The following is a 26,629-nucleotide window of genomic DNA, read 5'->3' as shown; positions in this document are numbered from 1 at the left end:
TGTTTTTTATTTTCAGGGAAAGGCGCCCTGGCTTTGTGCGTTTCTCGGTTGGGGTGGGACAGACCGCCTTGGAGGAGTTTGGTTTTTCAGGTTTCGGCGGGCTTTGTGTGGGCGAGGCGAGGCGGCTCTAACCCTGTCACTGCCCTGGCCCCGCCCCTTACGTGCCTGGCCCCGCCCCTCACGCGGCCTTTTTCCGCGCCGCCGCAGTCTGCTGGGTGCAAACTGAGCTCACGCGGCTTCCACGCAGTGCTCTCTGCGGTCGCCAGTGCTGCTAGCCACGTGGACCTCTCCTGGCGCGCCGTCCTCACGTGGTTTCCGCACCGGCTGGGAATTGCTGCGTTTGCAACTTTTCTGCGCGCCCCCAGCTTTGTGCTCCGTTCCTATGGCGGCCCTGGTGTTGGAGGATGGGTCGGTCCTGCGGGGCCAGCCCTTTGGGGCCGCTATGTCGACTGCCGGGGAAGTGGGTAAGCAAGCCCGGGCCGGCTGCCCACCTCATCCCACTCTCTGCTGCCTCTCTCTGCCCAGCCTGCCCTGCCCAGACCCCGTCATTTTCCCGCCTGCGCACCCCCTCCCCCCATTCGGTGCCCATGTCTCCAGCCCAGCTCATTTCATCCCTCACGGTCAAGACAGCCTCCGTTGGGGCATTCTCATCGCGCGGGGCAGTTTTCCGAAGGGTGCCCTGCCTAAGCCCCAGCCCTCCTCTTTCTTGCAGTGTTTCAAACTGGCATGGTCGGCTACCCCGAGGCCCTCACTGACCCTTCCTACAAAGCACAGATCTTAGTGCTGACATATCCTCTGGTCGGCAACTATGGCATCCCCCCAGATGAAGTGGATGAATTCGGTCTCAGCAAGGTAGCCACACTCAATGTTTTCTCTACATTCCTTTTCAAGTCAGTAATTAGTGATGACATTGACATTCTGCTAGGCATCCTAGAGAGGACAAAGATACACACAGAAGTGATAAGACAAGTACTACGCAGAGCTTGTTAAGTGTTTTGAGAGGCACAGAGTGCTGCTGGAGGCCAAGCCAGAGAATCTGGACTTTGGTAAGGAACCAGTGAAGACTTCTTAGCAGCAGAGTCGTGTGATGGGAGCAATGCTTTAAGATTATATAGATTAGTGGGAAAGAGACGGGAAACTAGGGTCACATTCCTCCCAGTGACAGCGGGTCCCTACCAAACCAGGGAAGTTGATTATCATCTCTTAAGCCTACTTTCTTTACCTTGCCTCATTTTCTACCACTTTTCAGGAAAGCTCTTACCTCTAGATAAGAAAAAAGTTAGTTTCCTCCCACAGTGAGGTTTCCCCTATTCGTCCTCTGAAATTTGGAAACTAGGTTGCCCTCTGAGAGTTCAAGTAATAAAAAAATCGACCCAAGTTAATAGTGGAAGTCACCATAGCCTAGGTACAGTACTCCTCAAAATTCTTTTTGTCCTGATTCCAGCTTACTGAGCCCTTAATTATTAATTTGCCTTCCCAGTCACCCTGACGCTTAGGAGAGGGAGCTCCAGGTGAGGGACACACTTGTTATTCTTGGAAAGGACCATCCCTCATCACAAACCTATAAATAGACTACCTTGTAGTTTATGGTGTAGTATCTCAGTTAACGTATGTCAGTCTTCAGCTTTGTCAACTGGACACAATGACAAAATTGAGTTCATAAACCTGCATAACTGAGGCTCTGACAGAACTAGAGTGAGTAAGGCCTCCTGGAGCCACCAACCCACCACAGATGCTTTTGTGGCACATATGCTGTAAATGCACTTGTCCACGGGCAGACTAGTTCACCTAGCGGTGAGGGTTCTGCTGAACTCTCCTTCAGATCCCTAAAGAGCAGTCTCAATATCCATCTTCCTTTAAACCTTTAACTGCTAAGCAGATAGAATTTAAATAAGCCACTCCCTCCCACATAGAGGAACTGTTTCTCTGTTTACTTAAGTGCTTACCTGTTGGGTAGCCAATTTGTGTTATCTTTTGTCTTTAACGGTGATCGTCTATGAAGAGGGGAGATATAATCATGCCTAATATTGTATCCTGAACCCTTGTTTTTATTTAGTAGTGTGTTGTGCACCTACCACTCTTACACTCTGTTTTTGTCACACTCTGTAATTATGATCTTGTTTATTTACATGTTACCTTATTAATTCTCAGGTTCCCTAAGTGGCAGATTAACATTGTGAAGACAGGGACCTTGTTTTTTTCATGTTCACTGCTCCTGCCCCAGCATCTGTTACAATGTCTGGCGCCAAGTGGGCACTCAGTAAATATTCGTTGACTGCTATCATACGTCAGGCACCTTGCTCTTGAGTTCACAGTTCTGTGAGGAAGACACTGACGCATTCATCATACAGTATAAATAGCAAGAACAGTGGAAATAAAGTGAGCTTAGGGGAGCTCCAGGGAGGAGGCACAAGCTGCCGTGGGTGAGTGGGGTAGCTTCACAGAAGAGGAGATTTGTGATCTCAGTTTTGGGTAAAAGAAAAGGAAAAAGGAAAATGACACTTTCAGTTATTAAATAGGCACCCTGGGCCCATGGGTTCATTGTTTCATATAGATGACAGCATTATTGGTAAAGGGCAAAAGCATGAGGTGCTTGGTGTGTTCAAGGAATGACAGGTCATTCAGTGTGTGTGAAAGGGTCCATGCTGTACAGTGGTAAAAGATGACGGGCAGTTATGTGGCCTTGGGCTCCTCATGATTATGTCCTTCTATTAACAGTGGTTTGAATCCTCGGGGATCCATGTAGCAGGACTGGTGGTAGGAGAGTGCTGCCCCACGCCCAGCCACTGGAGTGCCGCCTGCACCCTGCACGAGTGGCTGCAACAGCATGGCATACCTGGCCTGCAAGGTATGGCATGAGCATAGGTGTATCTGGGCAGAGCACAGATTCCTGGATGGAAAGAATCAAGAGAAGATCTCTGTGCACTATTGGGACTTGAGTCCGAGGTTGTAGTAGGATGTATCTAATTTGGAAAGTTTAGATTGGAGTCCAGGGCTGGGGGAAGAAACAGCTCTTGCTCAGATGGAAAATTTCAAACATACAATAGGAGAGAATAGTATAATGAACCCCTAGCTTCTATAATCATCAACTCAGGGCTCAGCTTATTTCATCACCACTACTGTAACCTCTAGATTAATTTGAAGCAAATCTCAGATATTGTATCATTTCATCCACAAATAGTTCAATATCTATGAAAAAGGAATCCTTTTTAAAATATGACCACAATAACATCATTTCTTTAAAAAATTAACAGTAATTACTTAATATCAAATATCCATGCAATGTTTAAAATTTTCTAGAAATTTTTTTTTTGAGGAAGATTAGCCCTGAGCTAACTGCTGCCACTCCTCCTCGTTTTTGCTGAGAAAGACTGGCCCTGAGCTAACATCCATGCCCATCTTCCTTTACTTTCTATGTGGGACACCTACCACAGCATGGAGTGCCAAGCCGTACCATGTCCACACCCGGGATCTGAACCAGTGAACCCCGGGCTGCCGAAGCACAATGTGCGCACTTAACCGCTACGCCACTGGGCCAGCCCCAATCCCCTTTTCGGTGAGGAAGATTGGCCCTGAGCTAACATCCGTGCCCATCTTCCTCTACTTTATATGTGGGATGCCTGCAACATCATGGCGTGCCAAGCGGTTCCGTGTCTGCACCCAGGATCTGAACTGGCAAACCCCGGCTGCCAAAGCAGAATGTGCAAACTTAACCGCTGTGCCACCGGGCCGAACCCTAAAATTTTTTTTTTTACTGTTTGTCTGTTTGAATCTGGATCTAAACAAGATCCATACATTGCATTTTGTTGATGTTTCTCTTTAATCTATGGGCCTTGTAACCTATTTGACAAAAACAGATCAGTTTTCCTTTAGAGTATCCCATAGTCTGCAGTTTGTTAATTATATTCCTATAGTGTCATTTACTATGTTCTTCTGTCCCTTGGTGTTATTTTCTGTAAACGGAGAAATCAGGAGTCACAGTTCAACTCAGATGTGATATTTTTGGCAAGAGTATTTCATGGTAGTATACTCCATCAGGATGGCCCAGAATTTTGGTGCCCATAGAACAGCCGTGTGTGACTCAGGGCTCTGGAATGGAAGTGCTCCTGGAAGTCTAACCTCATGGATGAATTGGGGGAGTGTAATCTCAGAGGGTGCTCTTTTGACAGGAGTGGACACTCGGGAGCTGACGAAGAAGTTACGAGAGCAAGGGTCTCTTCTGGGAAAGCTGGTCCAGGATGGGACAGATCCTGCAGCCCTGCCATTCTTGGACCCCAATGCCCGCCCCCTGGTGCCAGAGGTCTCCATTAAGGTACAGAAGTAGAGTGGGAGAGTGTTGCAAGCTGTAGCACAGTAGCTATCTTCTGCCTATAACTGGGGTGAATATTTGAGGAAGAATCAAAAGAGGCCTCAAAGGTGTGGGTTGGTGTGTGCATATCGATACCCATGGATCACAGCTGCCAACAATTGCCCGTTGTTCCTTAGGCTCCACGGGTATTCCATGCAGGAGGTACTCCTCGGATCCTTGCTTTAGACTGTGGCCTCAAGTATAATCAGATCCGATGCCTGTGCCAGCGTGGGGCTGAGGTCACTGTGGTACCGTGGGATCACGTGTTAGACAGCCAGGGTGAGTAGCTGGGGTCTGTACAGGCCCACAGACAACAGCATGGGGGGAAATCAGTCCCTTGGTCCAGTTGCTAAAATCAGTGTGAATTGCATGGAAGAAGATGGAGATAAGGGCTTTTGCTCTACTGGTAAGGGCTGCAAGTATGTCTCTCTGGTTGAACTACTGGTTTTGATGTCATCTTTTCTGCCCTCTCCAGAGTATGAGGGTCTCTTCCTGAGTAATGGCCCTGGTGATCCCGCCTCCTATCCCAGTGTGGTATCCACACTGAGCCGTGTCTTATCTGAGCCTAATCCCCGGCCTGTCTTCGGGATCTGTCTGGGACACCAACTGTTGGCCTTAGCCATTGGGGCCAAGACTTACAAGATGAGGTAGGACATGTGGGAAGAGGAAGGGCCCACACTGCTGACATAAGGGGTGGGGAGTCTTGGGAATAGAAATAGAGTTGGTGTTTACTAGTGTTAAAACAGGAGCAGGGGCTGGTGAGAGTCGTGAGACCAATAAGAGTTGGATTTGGTACAGCGGTGGAGGGAGAGTGAAAGGCCTGTGACTCAGCATACTTCCATCTCCAGATATGGGAACCGCGGCCATAATCAGCCATGCTTACTGGTGGGCTCTGGGCGCTGCTTTCTGACATCCCAGAACCATGGGTTTGCTGTGGAAACAGACTCACTGCCAGTAGGCTGGCTTCCTCTCTTCACCAATGCCAACGATCATTCCAGTGAAGGCATTGTACATGACAGCCTGCCCTTCTTCAGGTGAGCCTGGGTGATTCTGGCAGGGTGACTGGTTCTGTACAGCTTTGAGGCCTCCCGTGACTTGAAGATGAAAAAGTAAAGCACAGAAGTGGACCCCAGTTGTCTATCCCACTGCCCTCCTCCTAGGCTGCCAGTGCCCAGGGCGGTGATGATGACAGGTTTCCTAATCCAATCTCTTCAACAGTGTCCAGTTTCACCCAGAGCACCGAGCTGGCCCTTCAGATATGGAACTTCTTTTTGATATCTTTCTGGAAACTGTGAAAGAAGCCACAGCTGGAAACCCTGGGGGCCAGACAGGTAAGTGCCTCAGCAAATCTGGGCTGTGGAACTAAGAACAGGGTCAGATTTTTGGGAGGTTAAGGGGGTGGGGTGGGAAGGCAACCAAGCCAAAGTAATGCATTTATGTTTCTATTGAAAGGAACTCCAGAGTCATGAGTCCTGGGTTCTGGTTCTGCCTCTGCCACTCACTAGAGGCATGACTTATTCTGGATTCTTCTGTAAAGGGAGGGGGTTAATCTAGATGATCACTCATGTCTCATTCAGCTCTAACATTCTATGACTTTTTTTGCCTCCGCAGTTCGAGAACGGCTGGCTGAGCGCCTCTGTCCCCGTGGAATTCCCACCCCAGGCTCGGGGCTTCCACCACCACGAAAGGTTCTGATCCTGGGCTCAGGGGGCCTCTCCATTGGGCAAGCTGGAGAGTTTGACTACTCAGGCTCTCAGGTAAAGCGTGTCCGTCCCCACCCCTCTGGATGTGTGACCCTCAGGAGTGGATAGAGTCTTACGGAGAAGGGCTGAGACGTGAACATTGGTTGTAGGGAGGAAATGAAACAAGATCTGGGGAATGTGTGGAAAGGTGAGGTGGTGAGGAACAGAAGTCAGTTATTAGGGACTAAGAGTACAGGGAGGGAAAGAAGAGGAAGAGAAAGGCCAGTCTAAAGCTGTTTACAATCTTTTTTCTGCAGTTGAAGCTGATATGCCATTTTTGTTCCTCTAGGCAATCAAGGCCCTGAAGGAGGAAAACATCCAGACATTGCTGATCAACCCCAACATTGCCACAGTGCAGACCTCCCAGGGGCTAGCAGACAAGGTCTATTTCCTTCCCATAACATCTCACTATGTAACCCAGGTATGACTAGGGTAAGGCTGGACTGAGGAGGGGACCCATGCGGACAGGGGATCCTGTGGTCACTCTGGGTTTCTAAACTTGTTTGATCCACTCCCTAACCCCAGGGTCTTAATGCCTGTTGTTCTTCTCTCCTTCCTCAGGTGATCCGTAATGAGCGCCCGGATGGCGTGTTGCTGACTTTTGGGGGCCAGACAGCCCTGAATTGTGGTGTGGAGCTCACCAGGGCTGGAGTGCTAGCTCGGTATGGGGTCCGGGTCCTGGGTACACCTGTGAAGACCATTGAGCTGACTGAGGATCGACGTGCCTTTGCCTCAAGGATGGCAGAGATCGGAGAGCATATAGCCCCCAGTGAGGCGGCAAATTCTCTTGAACAGGTTCGCGGGGTGGTTGGGAAAAGGTAGAATGTGTCATTTTCTTTATATCTTATTTTTTTCTGGGACCAGGAACCTTCTGCACAGCAGGCATTCAAGGCCTAATCTGTTGTTTGTCTCTTCTGCTCATTGCAGGCCCAGGCAGCCGCCGAGCGATTAGGGTACCCTGTGCTAGTGCGTGCAGCCTTTGCCCTGGGTGGCCTAGGCTCTGGCTTTGCCTCCAACAAGGAGGAACTCTCTGCTCTTGTGGCCACAGCTTTTGCCCATACCAGCCAAGTGCTGATAGACAAGTCCCTGAAGGGATGGAAGGAGATTGAGTATGAGGTGGTGAGAGACGCCTATGGCAACTGTGTCACGGTGAGTGATGAAGGAAGGGTGGGGTTAGTGTCAGGCAGTATGAGTGCTTGTAAGAGCAGAAACCAGGGCTTGGGTCTTTGAGGGTTCGATGTCACTCAGAACCAGGATGGGTGGCAGAGGCAACAGAACCTTGGGACTCAGCCTTCTGCCTCTCCTGACTCCCTTTGGCAGTGACCTCCCTAGGACCCTCCCTTCACAGGTGTGTAACATGGAGAACTTAGACCCACTGGGCATCCACACTGGTGAGTCCATAGTGGTGGCTCCGAGCCAGACGCTGAATAACAGGGAGTACCAGCTGCTGCGGCAGACGGCCATCAAGGTGACCCAGCACCTTGGAATCGTTGGGGAGTGCAATGTCCAGTATGCCTTGAACCCCGAGTCTGAGCAGGTGAGACTCTAGGCCCTGGAGCTGATAGTCTAGCTATTGGACATTCTTCCATAATTTTGGGGCCTCAAGGCTGAGAGGCCTTTAGGCCCCAAAGACACTTGAGCAGAAGCTGGGATTGTCTTTGGTAGGGTTGGGTCATAGGGACCAGGGGGCGATTTTGCTCTCCATCCCTTCAGGGAGAGCTTTATTTTCTTGCCTTTCTGAGACCTCTCCTAGGTGAGCTTTCTTGGCCAGTTACCTGGTGACTCTTTCTCTGGTCTCTTTTTAGTATTACATCATCGAAGTGAATGCCAGGCTCTCCCGCAGCTCTGCCCTGGCCAGTAAAGCCACAGGCTATCCACTGGCCTATGTGGCAGCCAAGCTGGCTTTGGGCATCCCTCTGCCTGAGCTCAGGTACAAGGGTTGGGGAGAGATCAGGGAGGCAAGGGCATGGGGAGCTGAAGAAAATGTTCATGGGATGGGGAATACGAAAAGGACATTGGCCTGGATGTGTGGGGGTGGAGAGAGCTATCTGGAAGCTCCCCCTTTACATCTGCTGCTCTGTCCTTTTGCCACTCCTACCTGATGGCTCCCAGTAACTCAGTGACAGGAGGAACAGCAGCCTTTGAACCCAGCCTGGATTATTGTGTGGTGAAGATTCCTCGCTGGGACCTCAGCAAGTTCCTCCGTGTCAGCACAAAGATTGGCAGCTGCATGAAGAGCGTTGGTGAGAGAGACATGCCCCAAGAGACCTCTCCCTAGATCACCCACGGGGTCCCACCCATCTCAAGAATCTAGGGTGTTATAGAGTTAGTTCCCTGGCATGGCCTTTCAGCTTCTATATTAGCAGCTGAATTCATGGGAACACAGTTCTCAGAATAGGGACATTTCAAACTGAGATAGTAGTCCTCATCAGGAGTGGGGCTCAAAGGCATCTGGAAACTATGTCAGAATAGACATGCCACCTCCACTCCCTGATGGCATGTCAGAATCTCTGGAATGGGGTGGTAGCCATCAGACTGTCTCATCTTCTCATTTTACAAATGAGCAAGCTGAGGTGCTTACAGAAGGAAAATGTCACGGCTGAGTAGAGGGCAGAGCCAAGAACTGAAAGCTAGACCTGGTCCCTAGTTGCGTGTTCCTGTTACCCTACATTGCCTGTCGTCGGTGAGACAGTTCTGTGAAATGGCACCACAGCATTTCATGGCGTTTTGCCCATGGCCTCATTACTAGGTGTTCACGCCGGTGACATTTTGTTTTCCATGCTTGTTTAAATACTGATGTTTCAGGGAAACGATGACTGCTGTTTTCCTGTGAACTTTCGAAATCCAGGTCAGCACAGTGGCAGCCATTCTTAGCATATCTCCCCCTCTGGGCACTTTTTGCCTGGTCACTAAACGACATTTTTTTTTTTTTAACACAATGTTTAAGATCAGATCAGGACATCAGAGACTTTTTTCATAAAAACAGAAATTTTGTCCTGAAAAGTGAATGGGTAAATAAACAGCCTCCAAGCAGTGGTAGAGTATGCTGGAACTGAGTGAATGTGCTTCCCTATAGCATCCCTTTCAGGTTGCCTTAGACTGTCCTCTGAAACATTTTGAGCAAAACAAGCATGCACATGTACCAAAATGCCCCCAGCTAAGGATAAGGGCATTTCATTGTGCTCCAGATTTCCATTAAGAGCATTAGTAGCCTTTAAATAAGTAACTCTAAGCTCAGATATTATTTCAGAATTTTTAGAAATCTTAAAAAAGACTGCCAAGTTGTTCCTTCTGGAGATTAGTTTCTGTTATATGAAAATTATAATAAACATGGGAATGAAGCCATGATTAAATAGTGGCTAAAAGCAGTGGCTTGAAAATAGGACAAAGATTGATTCCTAGATGAGACACTTAAATATTTTACGTCTATTCAAGCCACCTTAGAATATGATTTTGTTGGGTAACTTTTTTTAACTTTTATTATAAAGTAAGATACATGAATCATTGACAGATTAGAAAAGACACTTTAACTGAAGAAGGATAATCACTAGCAGTCTTGTCACACAGAGGTTAATTTGGGTGTATTTATATGAGTCCAGAATTTTTCTAGGCATGCATGTTTTTATTTTACCCAAAATAAAAACTTTTGTAATATAACCACCTTATAAAGGAATTGAATAAAATCGTTCATAATCCACTTTCTTAACACTACTATTAGCATCTTGGTTTTTTGGAAAAAAAATTTTTTTTTTTTTGGTGAGGAAGTTTGGCCCTGAGCTAACATCTGTTACCAATCTTCTTCTTTTTGCTTGAGGAAGATTGTTGTTGAGTTAACATCTGTGGCAGTCTTCATCTGTCTTGTGTGTGGGATGCTGCCACAGCATGGCTTGATGAGTGGTGTGTGAGTCCCCTTCCGGGATCCGAACCGGCAAACCCCGGGCTGCCAAAGTAGAGTGCATGAATTTAACCGGTACGCCACTGGGCTGGCCCCTCGAAAAATTTTTTAAAGAAGCAACTATTAGGATTGTAAATAGAAAAATACAATTGGCAAGAAATACTTGGAGACCCTAGGGTAAATTGTCAGAGGATGTGAACAAAACTTTGCAGAAGAGGAAATCAATAAGCAAACCTGGTCGGGGGGAAGAAATTTCCTCTTATTAATAAACGGAAATCTAGTTAAAATAAAACAGTACTTTTGCTTATTAGTAAAAGTTGTTTAAAATGACTATACATACTTTGTAGAAAGTTGGTTGGACTTATACTTTGTAAAGCAGAAACTTCCACAAAGCAATTAATAGTTATCAAGGGCCAGAAAATTTGTCTTACTCATTGCCCCCGCACTTCTGAGAATTTATCCTAAGGAGATAATCCGAAGCACAGAAAACATCACGGCCTCACTTAGAACGATGAACACTTTAAATGTCCTTCAGTAAGTGAGCAGTTAAATTATGATAGTCATACAGGAATTACACTGCTGGCAGTGTCACATAGCAATGTGGGAACATGCTTATGATGAGGGAAAATGCAGGATAGAACTTGTTTGTGCACTATAATCATATGTAAAACATACATCTGAAAAATGTCCAGAAGGAAATACTCTAAAATGACAGTTGTAAATGTGGTTAGCTCTGGCTGGATTCAAAGAGTGGTGAGATCATCTTCCTGTTATCCAGACTTCTTAAAAGTTTTAAAGGATGAGACAGACCCCAGATGGTGTCATCACAGTATGAGTAAAGCAACCCAGATAACTGGAGACCCCCCAGTGGTTGGGCCACTGTGATGGGCCAATATCCCATCACAAGTGGATGTTTCAGTACCCACGTGCCCATTTTACGCATTTTAATTCCATATTCACTAATAAAACATGAAAATGGTAGGAAGAAGAGCTGCAAGTTTGAGATTTCTCAATAATGAAACACCATAAATCCCACCACTATGGGACTTGCCCTGAGAACCTTCTGGAGGCTTGACTGTAAACCATAGACATTCTGGGCGCTCCCTCCCGCAGCCGCCACCTCCCCCTACCCCGTGGGCCCCCAGTCCCCAGGCATTCAGTTCCTACGTCCTATTCCTCCAGGTGAAGTCATGGGCATTGGGCGTTCTTTTGAGGAGGCCTTCCAGAAGGCTCTGCGCATGGTGGATGAGAACTGTGCGGGCTTTGATCACACGGTAAAGCCAGTCAGTGATATGGTAAGTGGCTTCCCTCCCCCTGGCAACACCCCTAAAATGGACCTGCTTCTCTCTGTCCATGGCCCATGAGCTTGTTACCTGTAGTACCAGCAGTGATCGTTATTAGACCTTTGCTGTGTTTTCACTTTGCTGAGAATTTCATGATTTCATCTCATTTATCATTATATGAGGACGTATTATTAGACTTGTTTCTACAGATGAGGAGGTTGAGGCTTAGAGAGGTTGTGGAACTTACTCAAAGCCGCACAGCCAGCAAGGGGCAGAGCCAGGATTTCTATCCAGGGTCTTGCAGTTGCAGAGCCTCTTCTCTGGTCTCTAGTTTCTCTCCTAAGACAGTAGCACTCTTGCTGTCAGGATTTTTGAGGCACTAAAAGTAGATTGGGAATGTTTTGCTTAACATTCTGGCATCCACCTCTGCACAGTCCTTCCATATCCATCTGTCTGCCCTCTCCCCATTAGGAGTTGGAGACTCCAACAGATAAGCGGATCTTCGTGGTGGCAGCTGCTCTGTGGGCTGGCTACTCAGTGGAGCGCCTGTACGAACTCACACGCATCGATCGGTGGTTCCTGCACCGAATGCAGCGGATCATAGCACACACCCAGCTGCTGGAACAACATCGTGGACAGCCTTTGCCCCAAGACCTGCTGCACCAGGCCAAGCGCCTTGGCTTCTCAGACAAGCAGATTGCCCTTGCGGTTCTGAGGTCAGAGATGGCAGTGAGGGCCTCGGGCTGAGAAACGTGGGGCAGAGAACCTTTATACCAGTGAGGGGCCCTCGGAAGGGAGGGACAGGATCAGGAGCTTTGGGGGCTTCTGACCTTCGTCCCCGGGATATTTCCTCTTTGATCCCTGCCCTGGGATCTCACCCCTCTACTCAGTCCGTACTCCACTCCCAGGGTCTATGTTTCTGACCCTTCTTCTCCTTTAGCACAGAGCTGGCTGTTCGCAAGCTGCGTCAGGAACTAGGGATCTGCCCAGCGGTGAAACAGATTGACACAGTTGCAGCTGAGTGGCCAGCCCAGACAAATTATTTGTACCTAACATACTGGGGCACCAGCCATGACCTCACCTTTCGAACGCCTCATGTCCTGGTCCTTGGCTCTGGTGTCTACCGTATCGGCTCCAGCGTTGAGTTTGACTGGTGTGCTGTGGGCTGCATCCAGCAGCTCCGAAAGGTCTAAGAGCTAGTCTTTCATACCGTTTTCTCTACTGTTCTATTCAGCTCCAGCATTTGCCTTCCACCCACACTTAATTCTTGAACTTTCTATTAGTTGCTGCACCTTACATCTGTCATAGAGCTTTGGGTTGGGGGGGGTCCCCTTAGGCCATCTTGTGCCCCACATGGGGCATGTAGCTCCTCTCCAACACTTTGTACCTACTTCTCAGATATGTACAGTGCTGGTCCTACTTCCTTCCCAAGGCAGGTGTCCTGTACAGCTATTTCAGAGGAAGCTGAGGTGGTACTCTCTGAAGTAGGGGCTTTGGCTTAGTTTCTCCATGTTCCTCCTCCCACCTAATTGCTAAATATCATTCCCCTCCCTATTGCAGATGGGGTATAAGACCATCATGGTGAACTACAACCCAGAGACAGTCAGCACCGACTATGACATGTGCGACCGACTCTACTTTGATGAGATCTCTTTTGAGGTGAGAGGGATGAAGGCTACCCATTACCCTAGGTGGCCAGGGCCAAGTGGGAGTGGCTACTGACCTAAGATTCTTTGGAACTTGTGGGATTTGAGGGGAAGTGGGTGGAGGGTGAGGAGCAATGAGCAAGAGGGTTCAGATCCCTGACCCCGCTTGTTACCGCCATTTGTCTCCTCCTGCACTGTAGGTGGTGATGGACATCTATGAGCTGGAGAACCCTGAAGGCGTGATCCTGTCGATGGGTGGCCAGCTGCCTAACAACATGGCCATGGCTTTGCATCGGCAACAGTGCCGGATACTGGGCACCTCCCCTGAATCCATCGACTCAGCTGAGAACCGTTTCAAGTTCTCCCGGCTCCTTGACACCATTGGTATCAGCCAGCCTCAGTGGAGGGAGCTCAGTGACCTAGAGGTGAGCTGGAACCTGGTGGGGGCTGGAGGCTAGATGATGTCAGGGGTGTGTGACCAACCCAGCTAAGCTCCCTGCACCCTTAGTCTGCTCGCCAGTTCTGCCAAACAGTGGGGTACCCTTGCGTGGTACGCCCCTCCTATGTGCTGAGTGGTGCTGCTATGAATGTGGCCTACACCGACGGGGACCTGGAGCGCTTCCTGAGCAGCGCAGCCGCTGTCTCCAAGGAGCACCCTGTGGTCATCTCCAAGTTCATCCAGGAGGCCAAGGTAGGAGGCTGCAGACAAGTCTCCGAGGGCAGGCTTCCAGCCTTACAGACTTCCCTCTCTGGTCCTGCAGAAATTTGTAGGCACAGGGGGCTGGGAAGGATGGATTGTGCCAGGGCTTCTCAAGGAAGGGACATCCTGAGGCAAGTGGGAAAGGAAGATGGCCCTTGCCCATTGCCCTGTGTGCCCCCACTAGGAGATTGATGTGGATGCTGTGGCCTCTGATGGCGTGGTAGCAGCCATTGCCATCTCTGAGCATGTGGAGAATGCAGGTGTGCATTCAGGCGATGCCACACTGGTGACCCCACCACAAGACATCACTGCCAAAACCCTGGAGCGGATCAAAGCCATTGTGCATGCTGTGGGCCAGGAGCTACAGGTCACGGGACCCTTCAATCTGCAGCTCATTGCCAAGGTAGTAAGAGGGGGCTAAAGGAAGGGACTAGAGGGCCACAGCGCCAGGGATCCCTGCTCTGTCTCCTGCCCTCATCAGAATAGGCAGGACAGCTGGAGGGAAAGGGTCACGGCTAGGGCCCACATTGTTGTCAGGCTTTGTGACAGTAAGTCACCCTGACCCCTGTCCCAGGCTGATTACCCACAGAACGGTGAGTGAGGGGAAGAGTCAAGGTCAGTGGAGTAGTGGCAGCAAGCCCAGCCTGCGGAAGGCCTGACCAATCCCTCTCTGCCCCAGGACGACCAGCTGAAAGTTATCGAATGCAACGTGCGTGTCTCTCGCTCCTTCCCCTTCGTCTCCAAGACACTAGGCGTGGACCTAGTAGCCTTGGCCACACGGGTCATCATGGGCGAAAAAGTGGAACCTGTGGGGCTCATGACTGGCTCTGGAGTCGTGGGGGTAAAGGTACGGAGGAGTGAAACCCCGGGTTAGGAGTGAGAAGCGGGGAGACAAGTAGTGCAAGAGAGTTCACTTACCCCACATATTCTATGTCAGTCAACACGTAAACCGAGCACTTACTGTAGGCAGAGCATCGCTGGGCCATGAGGGTGACCAGATAGTCTCTGTCCCTTAGGAGCTTCTGCTCTAGTAACAGGAGGCAAGAGAAGTTGGATCCCAAACAGCTTGTTTATAGAACAGTCTGACAAACCACATAGTAAAGATGTAAACAAAATGCTAAAGGAGTTCACAGATGGGAGATGCCACTTCCAAAAGGAGTGACCTGGGAAAGCTTGAGAGAGGAGTTGGTATGTGCACTGAGCCTCGGAGGATGGTCAGGATGTTTGGTTTGCAGAGCTTGTTGAGGAAGTATTCCAAGGCCAAGGAATAGCCTGGTGGAAGCTGAGGGATGACCCAGAGTGTGTTTGGGAAGCAGCTGACTGACTGGTGTAGGGCACATGTAGAGCAGCAGCGGGGAGGGCTCACCCTCCTGTTTGGATGAGACCAAGGAGGGGACCGTGCCTGCCTCTCCTGGTGCGGGGAGGTGGGCCCCATCTGCCTGGGCCTCTCTCACATCCTGCTCCCTCAGGTGCCCCAGTTCTCATTCTCCCGCTTGGCGGGTGCTGATGTGGTGTTGGGTGTGGAGATGACCAGTACTGGGGAAGTGGCCTGCTTTGGGGAGAGCCGTTGCGAGGCCTACCTCAAGGCCATGCTTAGCACTGGCTTTAAGATCCCCAAGAAGAACATCTTGCTGACCATTGGCAGCTATAAGGTACAGAAACCGGGGGCTGGGAGGTGGGGGCAGATGGCCTTGGCTCTCGGGGCCAGGGCTGACCTTGAAGCGGGAGATGAGAGAAACACATCTCATTCTCCTTCTGCTCGGTTCAGAACAAGAGCGAGCTGCTCCCAACTGTGCGGCTGCTGGAGAGCCTGGGCTACAGCCTCTACGCCAGTCTGGGCACCGCTGACTACTACAACGAGCACGGCGTCAAGGTACCGGGGCTCCCCAGACCGACCCCACACCACCCCGCCTTCATGGCTGTGAAAGCACCAGAGAATTCTCTCCCTTTTCCCTTGCTTTTATTGCTATTGTATAAATCACGTATATTCCACGTAGAGCAAGTAGAATATACAGAAAAGAAAAAAGAAAAAAATCCCTTACAGTCTCTTCACCATTGTTACCGTTCCGGTATATTTCCTTCCAGAATTTTGTTTCTATATGTACACGTGTGTAGGCTCCTTCTGCAGAGTCCTTGGTAACCATAATGTAGATATGTTTCTTGTCAAGAAATATACTTTGCCAGTTGCAAATAGACGCAGCTCTGGTCCCCACCCTGTCGGTCCTCAGTCTCCTCATGCGCTCCTGGGCCACCTCTCCTCCCTTCAAGCTGCCTTCCTTATACCAGCCAAGCTCAGGTTGGCCCTGACCTTGTCTCTGGGCCACAGGTAACAGCTGTGGACTGGCACTTTGACGAGGCAGTGGATGGTGAGTGCCCACCACAGCGAAGCATCTTGGACCAGCTGGCTGAGAATCACTTCGAGCTAGTGATTAACCTGTCAATGCGTGGGGCCGGGGGCCGGCGTCTCTCTTCCTTTGTCACCAAGGGCTACCGCACCCGGCGCCTGGCTGCTGACTTCTCCGTGCCCCTCATCATCGATATCAAGTGCACCAAACTGTTTGTGGAGGTAACCAAGACCTAGGTTCTGGGAGGAAGACAGCCAGTGTTATTGGTGGAGGAGGGAGAAGTGAATGTGTCAAGGGGGTGGGAAATCGCAGTATGAAGCAGCCCTGCTAATAGTCAAGCTTTGTGGCCACAGAGAGAAGTGTGTATAGAGAGGTAGGAGCCTGGTTTATGGGAAAACCCAGTCCCTACCTACAACTCCCAGGATGCCCTTAAATCAGGTCTGACCATGGTTTTCACCTGCAGGCCCTAGGCCAGATCGGGGCAGCCCCTCCTTTGAAGGTGCACGTTGATTGCATGACCTCCCAAAAGCTTGTGCGGCTACCTGGTAAGTGTATCTCTTGGGAGAACCTGGCTTCTGGACACTAGTAGCAGCTGGCATAGAGATCCTGGGTGTGATAGATGATGGCTGTGGGCCCCACTCCCTGCCCTGGACTCTATAGAGTGTGCAGGCCCCAGAATCTTTCTCACTCTGAGCTCTTTTGTTTCTCGATCCACAGTGCCCTTGACTGAGGAACCTTGCCACTTCTTATTTTTATTAGTTGCTGTGAATTTTCCTGCCACCCCAGTTCATCTCCTTGATACCCTTCGCATCTCTGAATCTTCCTCTAATCTTACCATCTCCATGTTCTCCCAGGACTAATTGATGTCCATGTGCACCTGCGGGAACCAGGTGGGACACACAAGGAGGACTTTGCCTCAGGCACAGCTGCTGCCCTGGCTGGGGGTGTCACTATGGTGTGTGCCATGCCTAACACCCGGCCCCCCATCATTGATGCCCCTGCTCTGGCCCTGGCCCAGAAGGTGAGCCCTTGCCTTCCTGCTTCATGTGACCTACATGCCCCCACCAACCTCCCCTGCTTCCCTGAGCCCTACTCCCTCTGCCCTTCCTGAGGGGCCCATGCCACTGGTGCCAGGCTGGCATGGATGCTGATGGGCCTTATCTCCTATGGATTCTCCAGCTAGCAGAGGCTGGCGCCCGCTGTGACTTTGCCTTATTCCTCGGAGCCTCATCAGAAAATGCAGGGACCCTGAGCGCTGTGGCTGGGTCTGCTGCAGGGCTGAAACTGTACCTCAATGAGACCTTCTCGGAGCTGCGGCTGGACAGTGTGGCCCAGTGGATGGAGGTAGGGAGTGGGCATGTGGGAGGAGGCAGCCACACCATGCTTCCTGGCCTGAGGGCCCCACAGAGTGGGTTGCCAGCAGTGAGGAGTCAGGAGAGCCCCATGAGGACTCTGGGCTCTGATGAGCACAGAGAATCAAAGGCTCTGTCCATTCCCTGAGAGTTCTTCCTGCCCCTAGCACTTCGAGACCTGGCCATCGCACCTCCCCATTGTGGCCCATGCGGAGCGGCAGACTGTCGCCGCCATCCTTATGGTGGCTCAACTGACCCAGCGCTCAGTGCACATATGTCACGTGGCACGGAAGGAGGAGGTGAGAGAACACCAGAGGTCCCAGTGCCCCAATGCTTTCCCAGTAGCACAAGAGGTCAGGGTAGTCCTTGGGAGCAAGAGAGGGTCAGGGAAAGCCTGGAGCCAGCACCGTCAGCATGTCTGCCTCGTAACTCTCCTAGAGGAATGGTTGGCTGCAGGGACTTTGTAGGGCAAGGCGTAGAGGGAGGCCTCCTCTACCTCTACCTGTTCTCCCCGCAGATCCTGCTGATTAAAGCTGCAAAGGCACGGGGGCTGCCAGTGACCTGCGAGGTGGCACCCCACCATCTGTTCCTGAGCCGCGATGATCTGGAACGCCTGGGGCCCGGGAAGGGGCAGGTCCAGCCTGAACTTGGCTCCCGCCAGGATGTAGAGGCCCTCTGGGAGAACATGGCTGTCATCGACTGCTTCGCCTCAGACCACGGTGAGAGGGCCCAGAATGTGCCTCCTTGACCCAGAAGAGCTCATGCCCCAGCTCAGGGAATCTGGGCCAGCACTCTGGGCTCCACAAGCACTGGGACTTGATCTGAGGGGTACCCCAGCCTCTGTGGTGCCTGGTGTGTGATAGACCTTCATTAATATTCAGGAAAGTAATGAATGAGCAAGTGAGTAAAATTATAAATAAGAGAATATGGGAAGAAGGTGTGGGCCCCAGAAGATGGCAGCAGTCCTGGTTTCCCTATTTTCCAATTTCCAGAAAAAATCAGCCTTAGGGTTGGTGGTGAGACAGTGCAGTCCTGGTGGTGTATGTGACTTCCCAGCTGTGGAGGTCATTGGTCCTGAGGAACATCCTCTTTTTCTCTCAGCCCCCCACACCTTGGAGGAGAAGTGTGGGCCCCGGCCTCCTCCTGGCTTCCCAGGGCTCGAGACCATGCTGCCCTTGCTGCTGACAGCTGTAAGCGAGGGCCGGCTCAGCCTGGACGACCTGCTGCAGCGACTGCACCACAATCCTCGGCGTATCTTTCACCTGCCCCCACAGGAGGACACCTATGTGGAGGTGTGGGGATGAGGGCTTGGGGTGGGGACCGTCCAACCCTTGGATCTGTTCCATGGTATGGCCCTCTGCTAGCCTACCCTGTGACTCTGGGCAGGTGGATCTGGAGCATGAATGGACAGTCCCCAGCTACATGCCCTTCTCCAAGGCCCACTGGACACCCTTTGAAGGGCAGAAGGTGAAGGGCACAGTCCGCCGTGTAGTCCTACGAGGGGAGGTCGCCTATATCGACGGGCAGGTACTTGTGTCCGCCACGCCCTTCCCCACCTTCCCCAGTGCCATTTTTGTCCCACCCAGCAAATCCATGCAGTCCCACGACCTCCTCCGGCTGCCCTGTACGTGGTGGGCACAGGTACCCAAAGGCAATTTTTCTTCTTGCTGGCTTCCACTCCTTCAGGATCCCAGTCTGGCTCTCTACTTCCTCCTCAGTCACCTGCCCCTGCCTTCTGTCTGCAGGTTCTGGTGCCCCCAGGCTATGGACAGGATGTACGCAAGTGGCCTCAGGGGGCAGTTCCCCAGCTCACGCCCTCAGCTCCTGCTGCCAGTGAGATAACCACGGTATTCATACTGCTTTGGGGCCAGGATGTGGGTATTGCGTGGGTGCAGCCAGGGGCAGGGCTGCAGCATAAACATTTTGATTGGTGGTTGAGGGGTGGAATGCTCTTCACTTCACAGTTAAAATCTCCACCACCCATCTCTCTGTCTACTGCAAAACGTCAAATTAACTCTCAGTTGAGGAGGCTATCTGTGAGAAACAGAAGGCCATTATTAACCCAACCAGAGGTATATCTGGGGGCCTGTTGTGGGGCTAGCACACACTTCTAAGAGGCCAGTTTGTCTACCTGTGTCGAGGACAGTGTAGTGGAAGGGTGGAGCTGAGGTGAGATGATGGAGAATGGAGTCCACGTGGACAGTGGGCATTTTGGCTTTTCGTGAGGGATTGAATTTGAGGAGGCGTTGGGTCAGTACTTTTCAAAAGTCTAGGCTCATGTCTCTCCAGACACCCGAAAGGCCCCGCCGGGGCATCCCAGGGCTTCCTGATGGCCGCTTCCACCTGCCACCCCGAATCCACCGAGCCTCTGACCCAGGTCTGCCAGGTAAGGGAGGTCCTGTGACGTGGAGGGTGGGGCCACTTGGGCATAGAGACGTGGAGGGATGGCTCCTCTTCCCACAGTGTCCTGGATGGACCGGTGTTAGGAGTTCAGTGGCCTAGGAGTGGTCCAGGCCCTCCCTTTCCAGCAGCTCACCTTTGTCCACTTGCCCTGCCCTTCCCACCATCCCTTTATCCTAGTCTGATCCACTGTACCCTCCTTTGCCTAAATCAGTCCGCCCAACATGAGGTAGGCATCCCACAGCTTCTTCTCACAGGCCCTTTTTTGTTGTGGGCAGCTGTGTTCCTCCTCCTGGGAGCTGGGAACCCGCAGGGCAGCAGAGAGTGGGGTAAATCCAGGTTGTTGGTTGGTGTGAGCCTGGCCATTCCCCTTGCCTAGGATCCCTTTGTCACCTGGGAGGGTCCTGGGAGGGCACCACTGCTCACACACAATAGCTGTCATGGGAAATCACGTGTCCTACCTCCCCTAACCTGCTATAGCTACTGTGGTGTGAGTTGGTTTAACACGGACACTGGGATCCAGTGGGGAAGTGGGGGCTCTTCGCAAACCTCAACCACAGGCTTACATCTGTCCTGTCGCCCTGTTGCAGCTGAGGAGCCAAAGGACAAGTCTGCTCGGAAGGCAGCTGAGCCAGGTGAGAGACTGCCCCACAACACACGCTCACCTCGGGGACCTCTGATCTGACCTGGGTAGGAGGAACCCTCTGACCAGTCTCTTCTGTCCTGTCCCTCACTGCAGAGCTGTTGGGAACCCTTGATGGCACCTGCTACCCTCCACCTCCAGTACCTAGACAGGCATCACCCCAAAACCTGGGGACCCCTGGCCTGCTGCACCCCCAGACCTCACCCCTGCTCCACTCATTAGTGGGCCAACACATCCTGTCCGTCCAGCAGTTCACCAAGGATCAGGTGCCTGGGGGAAGGAGGAAGGGGACACCCAGAGCTTTGAGTGTCTGGAAAGTTGGGGCTAGGACCTCTGGGGGCAACTGCCTTTCCAGCTGACTCGGAGTCTTTCGTAGATGTCTCACCTGTTCAATGTGGCACACACGCTGCGTATGATGGTGCAGAAGGAGCGGAGCCTCGACATCCTCAAGGTCAGGGTCAGGGCTGTGGGCTGAGTTTCCAGGCCCCTGTCAGCAGGGCTGTGCGGTGGTCAGAGGGATCTCCCTCCCCTACCACAGGTCCCGTCTTGGGAGTCCACACCCTCCACCGCAGGTAACTCGGCCTCTGCTCTGGAACGTCCTGCTGCTCTAGGTCATCCTCTCCCACGTTTGCCTTCCTCTTATCAATATTTGGCTGACTTGCAAGGCCCTGAGCACCAGCGCGTCAGCCCAGCCATCTGGTCACTTGATCTGTGCTGATGTGTTCATGGGAGAGAGCCAAGAGATTTCCTTCTCTCCTCAAGAATGAGTGTCTCATTCACACACTTAACAATGGCTCTTTGGAGGTGGAACCTTTAGCTCAGAGTGATACTAATGGTGGAAATAGGAAGGCTACACCAGTCATGGGGAGGGTCGGGGGTTCTCTCAGCTCCCCTCTTGTATAAGCTGGGGAGGCAAGCAGCAGCCTGCGCGTTCCCCAAGATGAACACACACACGTACACATTGACTCTTGCCGTCTCTCCAGGGGAAAGTGATGGCCTCCATGTTCTACGAAGTGAGCACACGGACCAGCAGCTCCTTTGCGGCAGCCATGGCCCGACTAGGGGGCGCTGTGCTCAGCTTCTCAGAAGCCACGTCCTCTGTCCAGAAGGGCGAATCCCTGGCTGACTCAGTGCAGACCATGAGCTGCTATGCCGATGTCGTCGTGCTTCGGCACCCCCAGCCTGGGGCAGTGGAGGTGAGGTTGGCCTTTGCACCAGGACATGATTGACTAAGCTGGACCCAGGGATGTGAGGTCCCTTCTGCTCACATTTTCTGTGACTACAAGTCTCAGGTTAGGCCAGATGAGTTGAGGGGGCCCAGGAAGAGTGGGATGGTGCCAGGGAGTGGGGCCACTGAGATGCAGAAGACAGAATTCTCCTTCCTTACTCCCATTTTCACAGCTGGCAGCCAAGCACTGCCGGAGGCCAGTGATCAATGCCGGGGATGGGGTTGGAGAGCATCCCACCCAGGCCTTACTGGACATCTTCACCATCCGGGAGGAGCTTGGGACTGTCAATGGCATGACGGTGAGAGTGGTGGCAGGGGTTGGAGGCCTGCCCGGGGAAGGTGTGGAGAGGGAGGCAGTGGGAAGTAGTTTCTCTGTTCCACAGCATGCTGCATCAAAGGGCCTCCGTCCTGATCCTAAGGCTGCAAGCTTTGAAATGGGAGGGGGGGTGCTCAGTCTAGGGGCCCTGTTGGTGATTGGGTTCCTCTGCTAGATCACAATGGTGGGGGACCTGAAGCATGGACGCACAGTGCATTCCCTGGCCTGCCTGCTCACCCAGTATCGTGTCAGCCTGCGCTACGTGGCGCCTCCCAGCCTGCACATGCCACCAAATGTGTGGGACTTTGTGGCCTCCCGTGGCACCAAGCAGGTAAGGTCCTGGCAGGCCAAGGGTGACATGGGTTAGACAGGCAGAGCCTGGCACTGCATTCAGCCTGGCTCTGCCTCACCCTCCAGGAGGAATTTGAGAGCATTGAGGAGGCGCTGCCTGACACAGATGTGCTCTACATGACTCGAATCCAGAAGGAACGCTTTGGCTCTACTCAGGAGTATGAAGCTGTGAGTGCTGGAGTTTGAGGAGAAGCCAGGGCTGGAGCTGCCAGGCATCCAGACTAGCAACCAGGAAGGCTGGGCCCCAGGAGCTTGATTGGGGCCCCTCAGTTGTGATAGTTCTGTATGGGTGTGGAGGGGGCCTCAGGGGAGCCCAGCCTTGTGGCCTCATAGCCACCCTTGACCCGAGGCACTGATGGGCCTCCTGTTTGCCTCACAGTGCTTTGGCCAGTTTATACTCACTCCACACATCATGACCCGGGCCAAGAAGAAGATGGTGGTGATGCACCCAATGCCCCGCGTCAATGAGATAAGGTGACACGGTGTCAAAATTGAGGATATGCTGGGGGTTGGCTGTGGAAGGGCACTTAGTCCTGGACAGGCCATCATGGACTGTGTGGTAACTTTTTTCTTCTCTTGCAGTGTGGAGGTGGACTCAGACCCCCGAGCAGCCTACTTCCGCCAGGCCGAGAATGGCATGTACATACGTATGGCTCTGTTAGCCACAGTGCTGGGCCGCTTCTAGGGCCCGGCTGCTCAGCCTCTTCTCATCAGGCCCAACTGCTGGGCACAGAATCTGGTGCCCCCTACGGGGGCAGCACACCTAGTAGATGCTCTGGGCCATCCAGATAGTTCACATGCTCAGATACGCACACCTGCAGACCACACTTAAAGCACTGGACTGGACTGGAGCTCTCTAGCATGGGGGTGGGGCCCAGTTGGGCCCTTCTCCCTTATTGCACCTCAAATCTGTACAGTGACTTTTCTACTGACTTAGTAAACAGCTGAACTGCTTCTAGTTCCTGCTTCCTTGCTTGTATCTGGCTTCAGCATAGAACGTTAAGTGTAACAGGCAGAGCTTTCCTCTAGAAAACCAGAGCAGTTTCCCAAATACGAGAGCACCACTCTGGGCAGGCTCTTGCTCTGGCCCAGGCTGAGCAGCCAGGCTGAGCATTTTCAGTATGTCTCCTTGGGCTTCTGGCAGGAGCCTGGTATTCTGTTGGTGCTCTTTGAGTCTTGCACTACACTGATCCATGTCCAGCCCTCTTTCTTCAGTTAGATTACACTCAAAAGTTCTGACACAAGTCATGGTGAAAGGAAGGCTGAGCAGCTGGGTCCTGACTGCTGAGGTTCCTGGTGCTGTAGGCCTTTTCTCTCCTCTGTCTGGTTAGTCCTCTCCTTCAGTGTCTGAGGTAGCCATTGTGTCCTCAAAACCTCGCCTTGGAGTTCTCCAGCTGCCGTCAGTGTAGGAGCCCCTCCTACATGCTGTCCCTGGGAGCCTCGGTCTGACACTGGACTTTTCAGACTGGCCTAGGGACAGAGGGGCAGACGCCATGGAGGGCTGAGGAGCACTTTGGCTTAGGAACTCCAGGGAGGGGGACTGGGGTGAGTAGCTCATGGATCTTTGCAGGTTAGGGCTCTCATGGATCTTTCGAAGTCTGTGAGCTATTCCGTTCTGCGAGTTTTAGTAGCATTAGAGAAATTTCTTGATCCAGCAGACTTTAATTTAGCACCCTCTGGGTACAAAGCACCATGTGCAAGGTAGAGGATGAACAAGATAATTCTCACCCTCAATTTTGAGACCTCAGGTGATAGGGCATCCAGTGACTTCTACAGATTGAACTGCCGCATGTTGGCACAAGATGGTCCAAACTGTTCCAACATCATTCAGGAAGAACCTACTTCCTGCAGTGAGCTATTAGTGTGTCACAGGAATGGGAAAAGGTGAAGGAACTTGTTTTTTGAAAACTTAGTGTGAGCAGGAACTTTACACATATTCTCATTTAATCTTATACCAACCTTCTAACTGTCTTTAAAGATGCAGAAACTGGCTCAGAAAAGTTACTGGGTGACTTGCCCATAGTCACATAGCTAGGATTCATATACAGGACCACTTGACTTCAAACCCATCTTTCTATTAAAAAGAAAAAAGTCATTTTGGGCTTTAAGGGCCTCCAAAAGCAGTGGGAGAGACAAACCACACAAATCTAAACAACCAGAGAACAAGTCTAAGGTGTCTGTGTGGAGCCACTTTTCAGAAAAGAGATCAGCACAGATCTGGAGTCAGAAAGTCCCACGGGAGTTGGGGTTCGGCTGGTTCCGGAGGGAGGGGCAAGCTTTGGCAGGTAGATGGGAAGAGGATGAAGAATCTTACTTCCAGCATAGCTTGAACATCAGAGTGGTAGTTCTGTGTCTGCAGCACTGTGAGGAGATACCCCCAGACCCAGCAGGGCATTTCCACTCTGTATTGTTAGGGTCGAGAGTCTGATGGACCAGACCAAGAGGTTTGGATGTAGATTCCAACAGAAATAGGAACTCATAGCCACAGGTACTGTTTGAAGAATGGTGGGGCTAAGCATAACACTGTCTGTTCCTCTGAGATCTCTCCTTTCCCGCTAATGTTAACCCTTCCCAGGCTTTCCAAACCCTGACCCTGAAAAGTTCTCCCTCAGGTGCCTGGAGGACTTGGTTGGTTGGAAAAGAGAATATCATTTATAGAACCCTTCTACTCATTTCTAGAGCTTCAGTTACTCTTCTTAGGCTATGTGAACAAGTCAGAGATTATTTTCCCAAGTACTTGGGAATCTGTTACACACAAGCTCCCACAGAACTCGGAGAGCCTCATCCTCAAGTAGAAGCACTGTTTGCCGCCAAGCGGCATACACATTCTAGTCAGTTGCTAAGTGGTGGGAGGTGTTCCTGCCCTGATCCTTTCTTTGGCTCTCCTAATCATAACACAGCTCTAAATTGAATAAACTTCTTTCCCTTACAACCAGAAATGAGGTCCTATTACACTGGGAAATAAAAGACACTATCAGCAAGAAATGAAAACAGCCCTTTAAACAAAATACCCATATCGGAGCCTGTTCCACATCCACTGAGAAACAACTTTAAATGCTCCATGTGATTATAATTAACCATGAAAAGTTTTTTAAAATCCTGGTCTTTCTTCCTGAGATACTTAAGAGATTTGATCTATTTCTTTTTTTAAAAAAGTTAACATAGCTCTGTGTGCTAAGCATTGTTGTAGCACTTCATAAATATTAACATTGTTTTTGCCTTTGGATGAACCCCTTATAGATATCTCCCTGTGACAAGAAGTCTGACCTAACATGTTCATTTATTATCACTGCAGAGTCATTTCCCCCCACCATTCACTGTCTACCCTAGTGAAGAAGAAAATCCCCTCAAAATAGGTATTCCAGTTGGAGCTTTGCCACCTTCATCCTATTCCTGCCTCTTGTCCCTGACAAGCTCTAACCATGGGCAAGTCAGTGCCCCTAGAGCTCTAAGTTGAAAGGCTAGAGTTGGAAGTTCTCAGTGTAACATTGGTAGGTATCTGTAATTCTGGAACAATATCTAGGAGACTCAGGGGGAGGTTGGCTGGTGGAGGTATAGAACAGAGAAAGAGTGCCAGGATGAAATGAGTGCATAGGGAAGACTAATCTGGCAGCAGCATCTAGACGAGATGGGGATAGCCATTCCACCCCCAGTCACTACTGAGCATCTCCTCAGTGCGAGGCCGTGAGTTGGTGCTAGGGAGGCAGACCCGAGGAAAGCTGTGCCTCCCTTCAAGGGTAATCTGCACATCTGCAACCTTAGTGCACTCTCACCCCATCACCGTGCCTCCCAGACATCCTGTGTGACAGAGTCCTGATCCAAACCCTGCTCTGGTGCAGCCGGTGGGCGGGATGGAGGGGAGCAGAGGCGACCTCTGGGCCAACTTCACGGTCAGGGAAAAGCAAGTTTGCTGTTCTAGGATCTGAAACCTGCTTATTTTGGTAAGCTTTAACTGTCTTTTATTTCCTGGGTTTGGTTCCCTTTTGTTTCTCCCTAGGCTTTTGGCTACAATCATTTTAAAATTTATAGTCTATCTTGGTTGAGCCAAAGGGAACAAGAGAATGGAATTGGATGTTCAAACTGTTTGGGTCAGAGAGAAAGTCAGGCAGTAAACCCTGGGACCAGGTGCCATGGGCACAGCACCAAATGGGAGAAGGAAACTCGGATGGGGTGTACCTGGAGACCCACCTACCCAGTACTTTCCTGTTCTGTTCTGGGAAGGTTTTTAAATTTTATTTTATTTTTTAAAAATTATTTCCTCCTTCTCCCCAAAGTCCCCCAGTACATAGTTGTGTATTTTAGTTGTGGGTCCTTCTAGTTGTGGCATGTGGGACACCACCTCACCATGGCCTCATGAGCAGTGCTAGGTCTGTGCCCAGG

At 51.2% G+C, this 26,629-nt stretch overlaps 1 protein-coding gene across 2 annotated transcripts; it reads left to right on the top strand.

Annotated features, from left to right (window-relative positions):
* Nucleotides 1-170: 170 nt before the first annotated feature.
* CAD (carbamoyl-phosphate synthetase 2, aspartate transcarbamylase, and dihydroorotase) lies at nt 171-23,207 on the top strand. 2 transcript variants are annotated; one of them, XM_070572988.1, is made up of 45 exons: nt 174-464; nt 713-852; nt 2,719-2,848; nt 4,170-4,312; nt 4,486-4,627; nt 4,824-4,995; nt 5,197-5,382; nt 5,567-5,679; nt 5,960-6,105; nt 6,380-6,511; nt 6,652-6,885; nt 7,018-7,239; nt 7,439-7,627; nt 7,896-8,020; nt 8,203-8,333; nt 11,168-11,280; nt 11,740-11,984; nt 12,209-12,455; nt 12,829-12,927; nt 13,115-13,339; nt 13,423-13,605; nt 13,799-14,017; nt 14,294-14,461; nt 15,084-15,266; nt 15,383-15,487; nt 15,941-16,180; nt 16,423-16,504; nt 16,814-16,980; nt 17,139-17,303; nt 17,479-17,610; nt 17,829-18,030; nt 18,413-18,603; nt 18,698-18,838; nt 19,057-19,158; nt 19,601-19,697; nt 19,990-20,040; nt 20,302-20,346; nt 20,451-20,620; nt 20,731-20,805; nt 21,338-21,550; nt 21,756-21,881; nt 22,074-22,229; nt 22,316-22,417; nt 22,629-22,723; nt 22,832-23,207. In XM_070572988.1, the coding sequence occupies exons 1-45, from the start codon at nt 383-385 to the stop codon at nt 22,932-22,934; spliced, it is 6,729 nt and encodes a 2,242-aa protein (XP_070429089.1). In that variant the 5' UTR covers nt 174-382; the 3' UTR covers nt 22,935-23,207. The 2 variants fall into 2 exon arrangements, with proteins under 2 accessions (XP_070429090.1, XP_070429089.1); XM_070572989.1 differs by lacking the exon at nt 19,990-20,040 and having other exon boundaries at nt 171-464.
* Nucleotides 23,208-26,629: the final 3,422 nt, after the last annotated feature.

Source organism: Equus przewalskii, chromosome 14 (assembly GCF_037783145.1).
Source record: "Equus przewalskii isolate Varuska chromosome 14, EquPr2, whole genome shotgun sequence".
Taxonomy (NCBI): domain Eukaryota; kingdom Metazoa; phylum Chordata; class Mammalia; order Perissodactyla; family Equidae; genus Equus; species Equus przewalskii.
The sequence above is the reverse complement of the archived record's forward strand: the minus strand, read 5'-3'. Positions and strand labels throughout refer to the sequence as shown.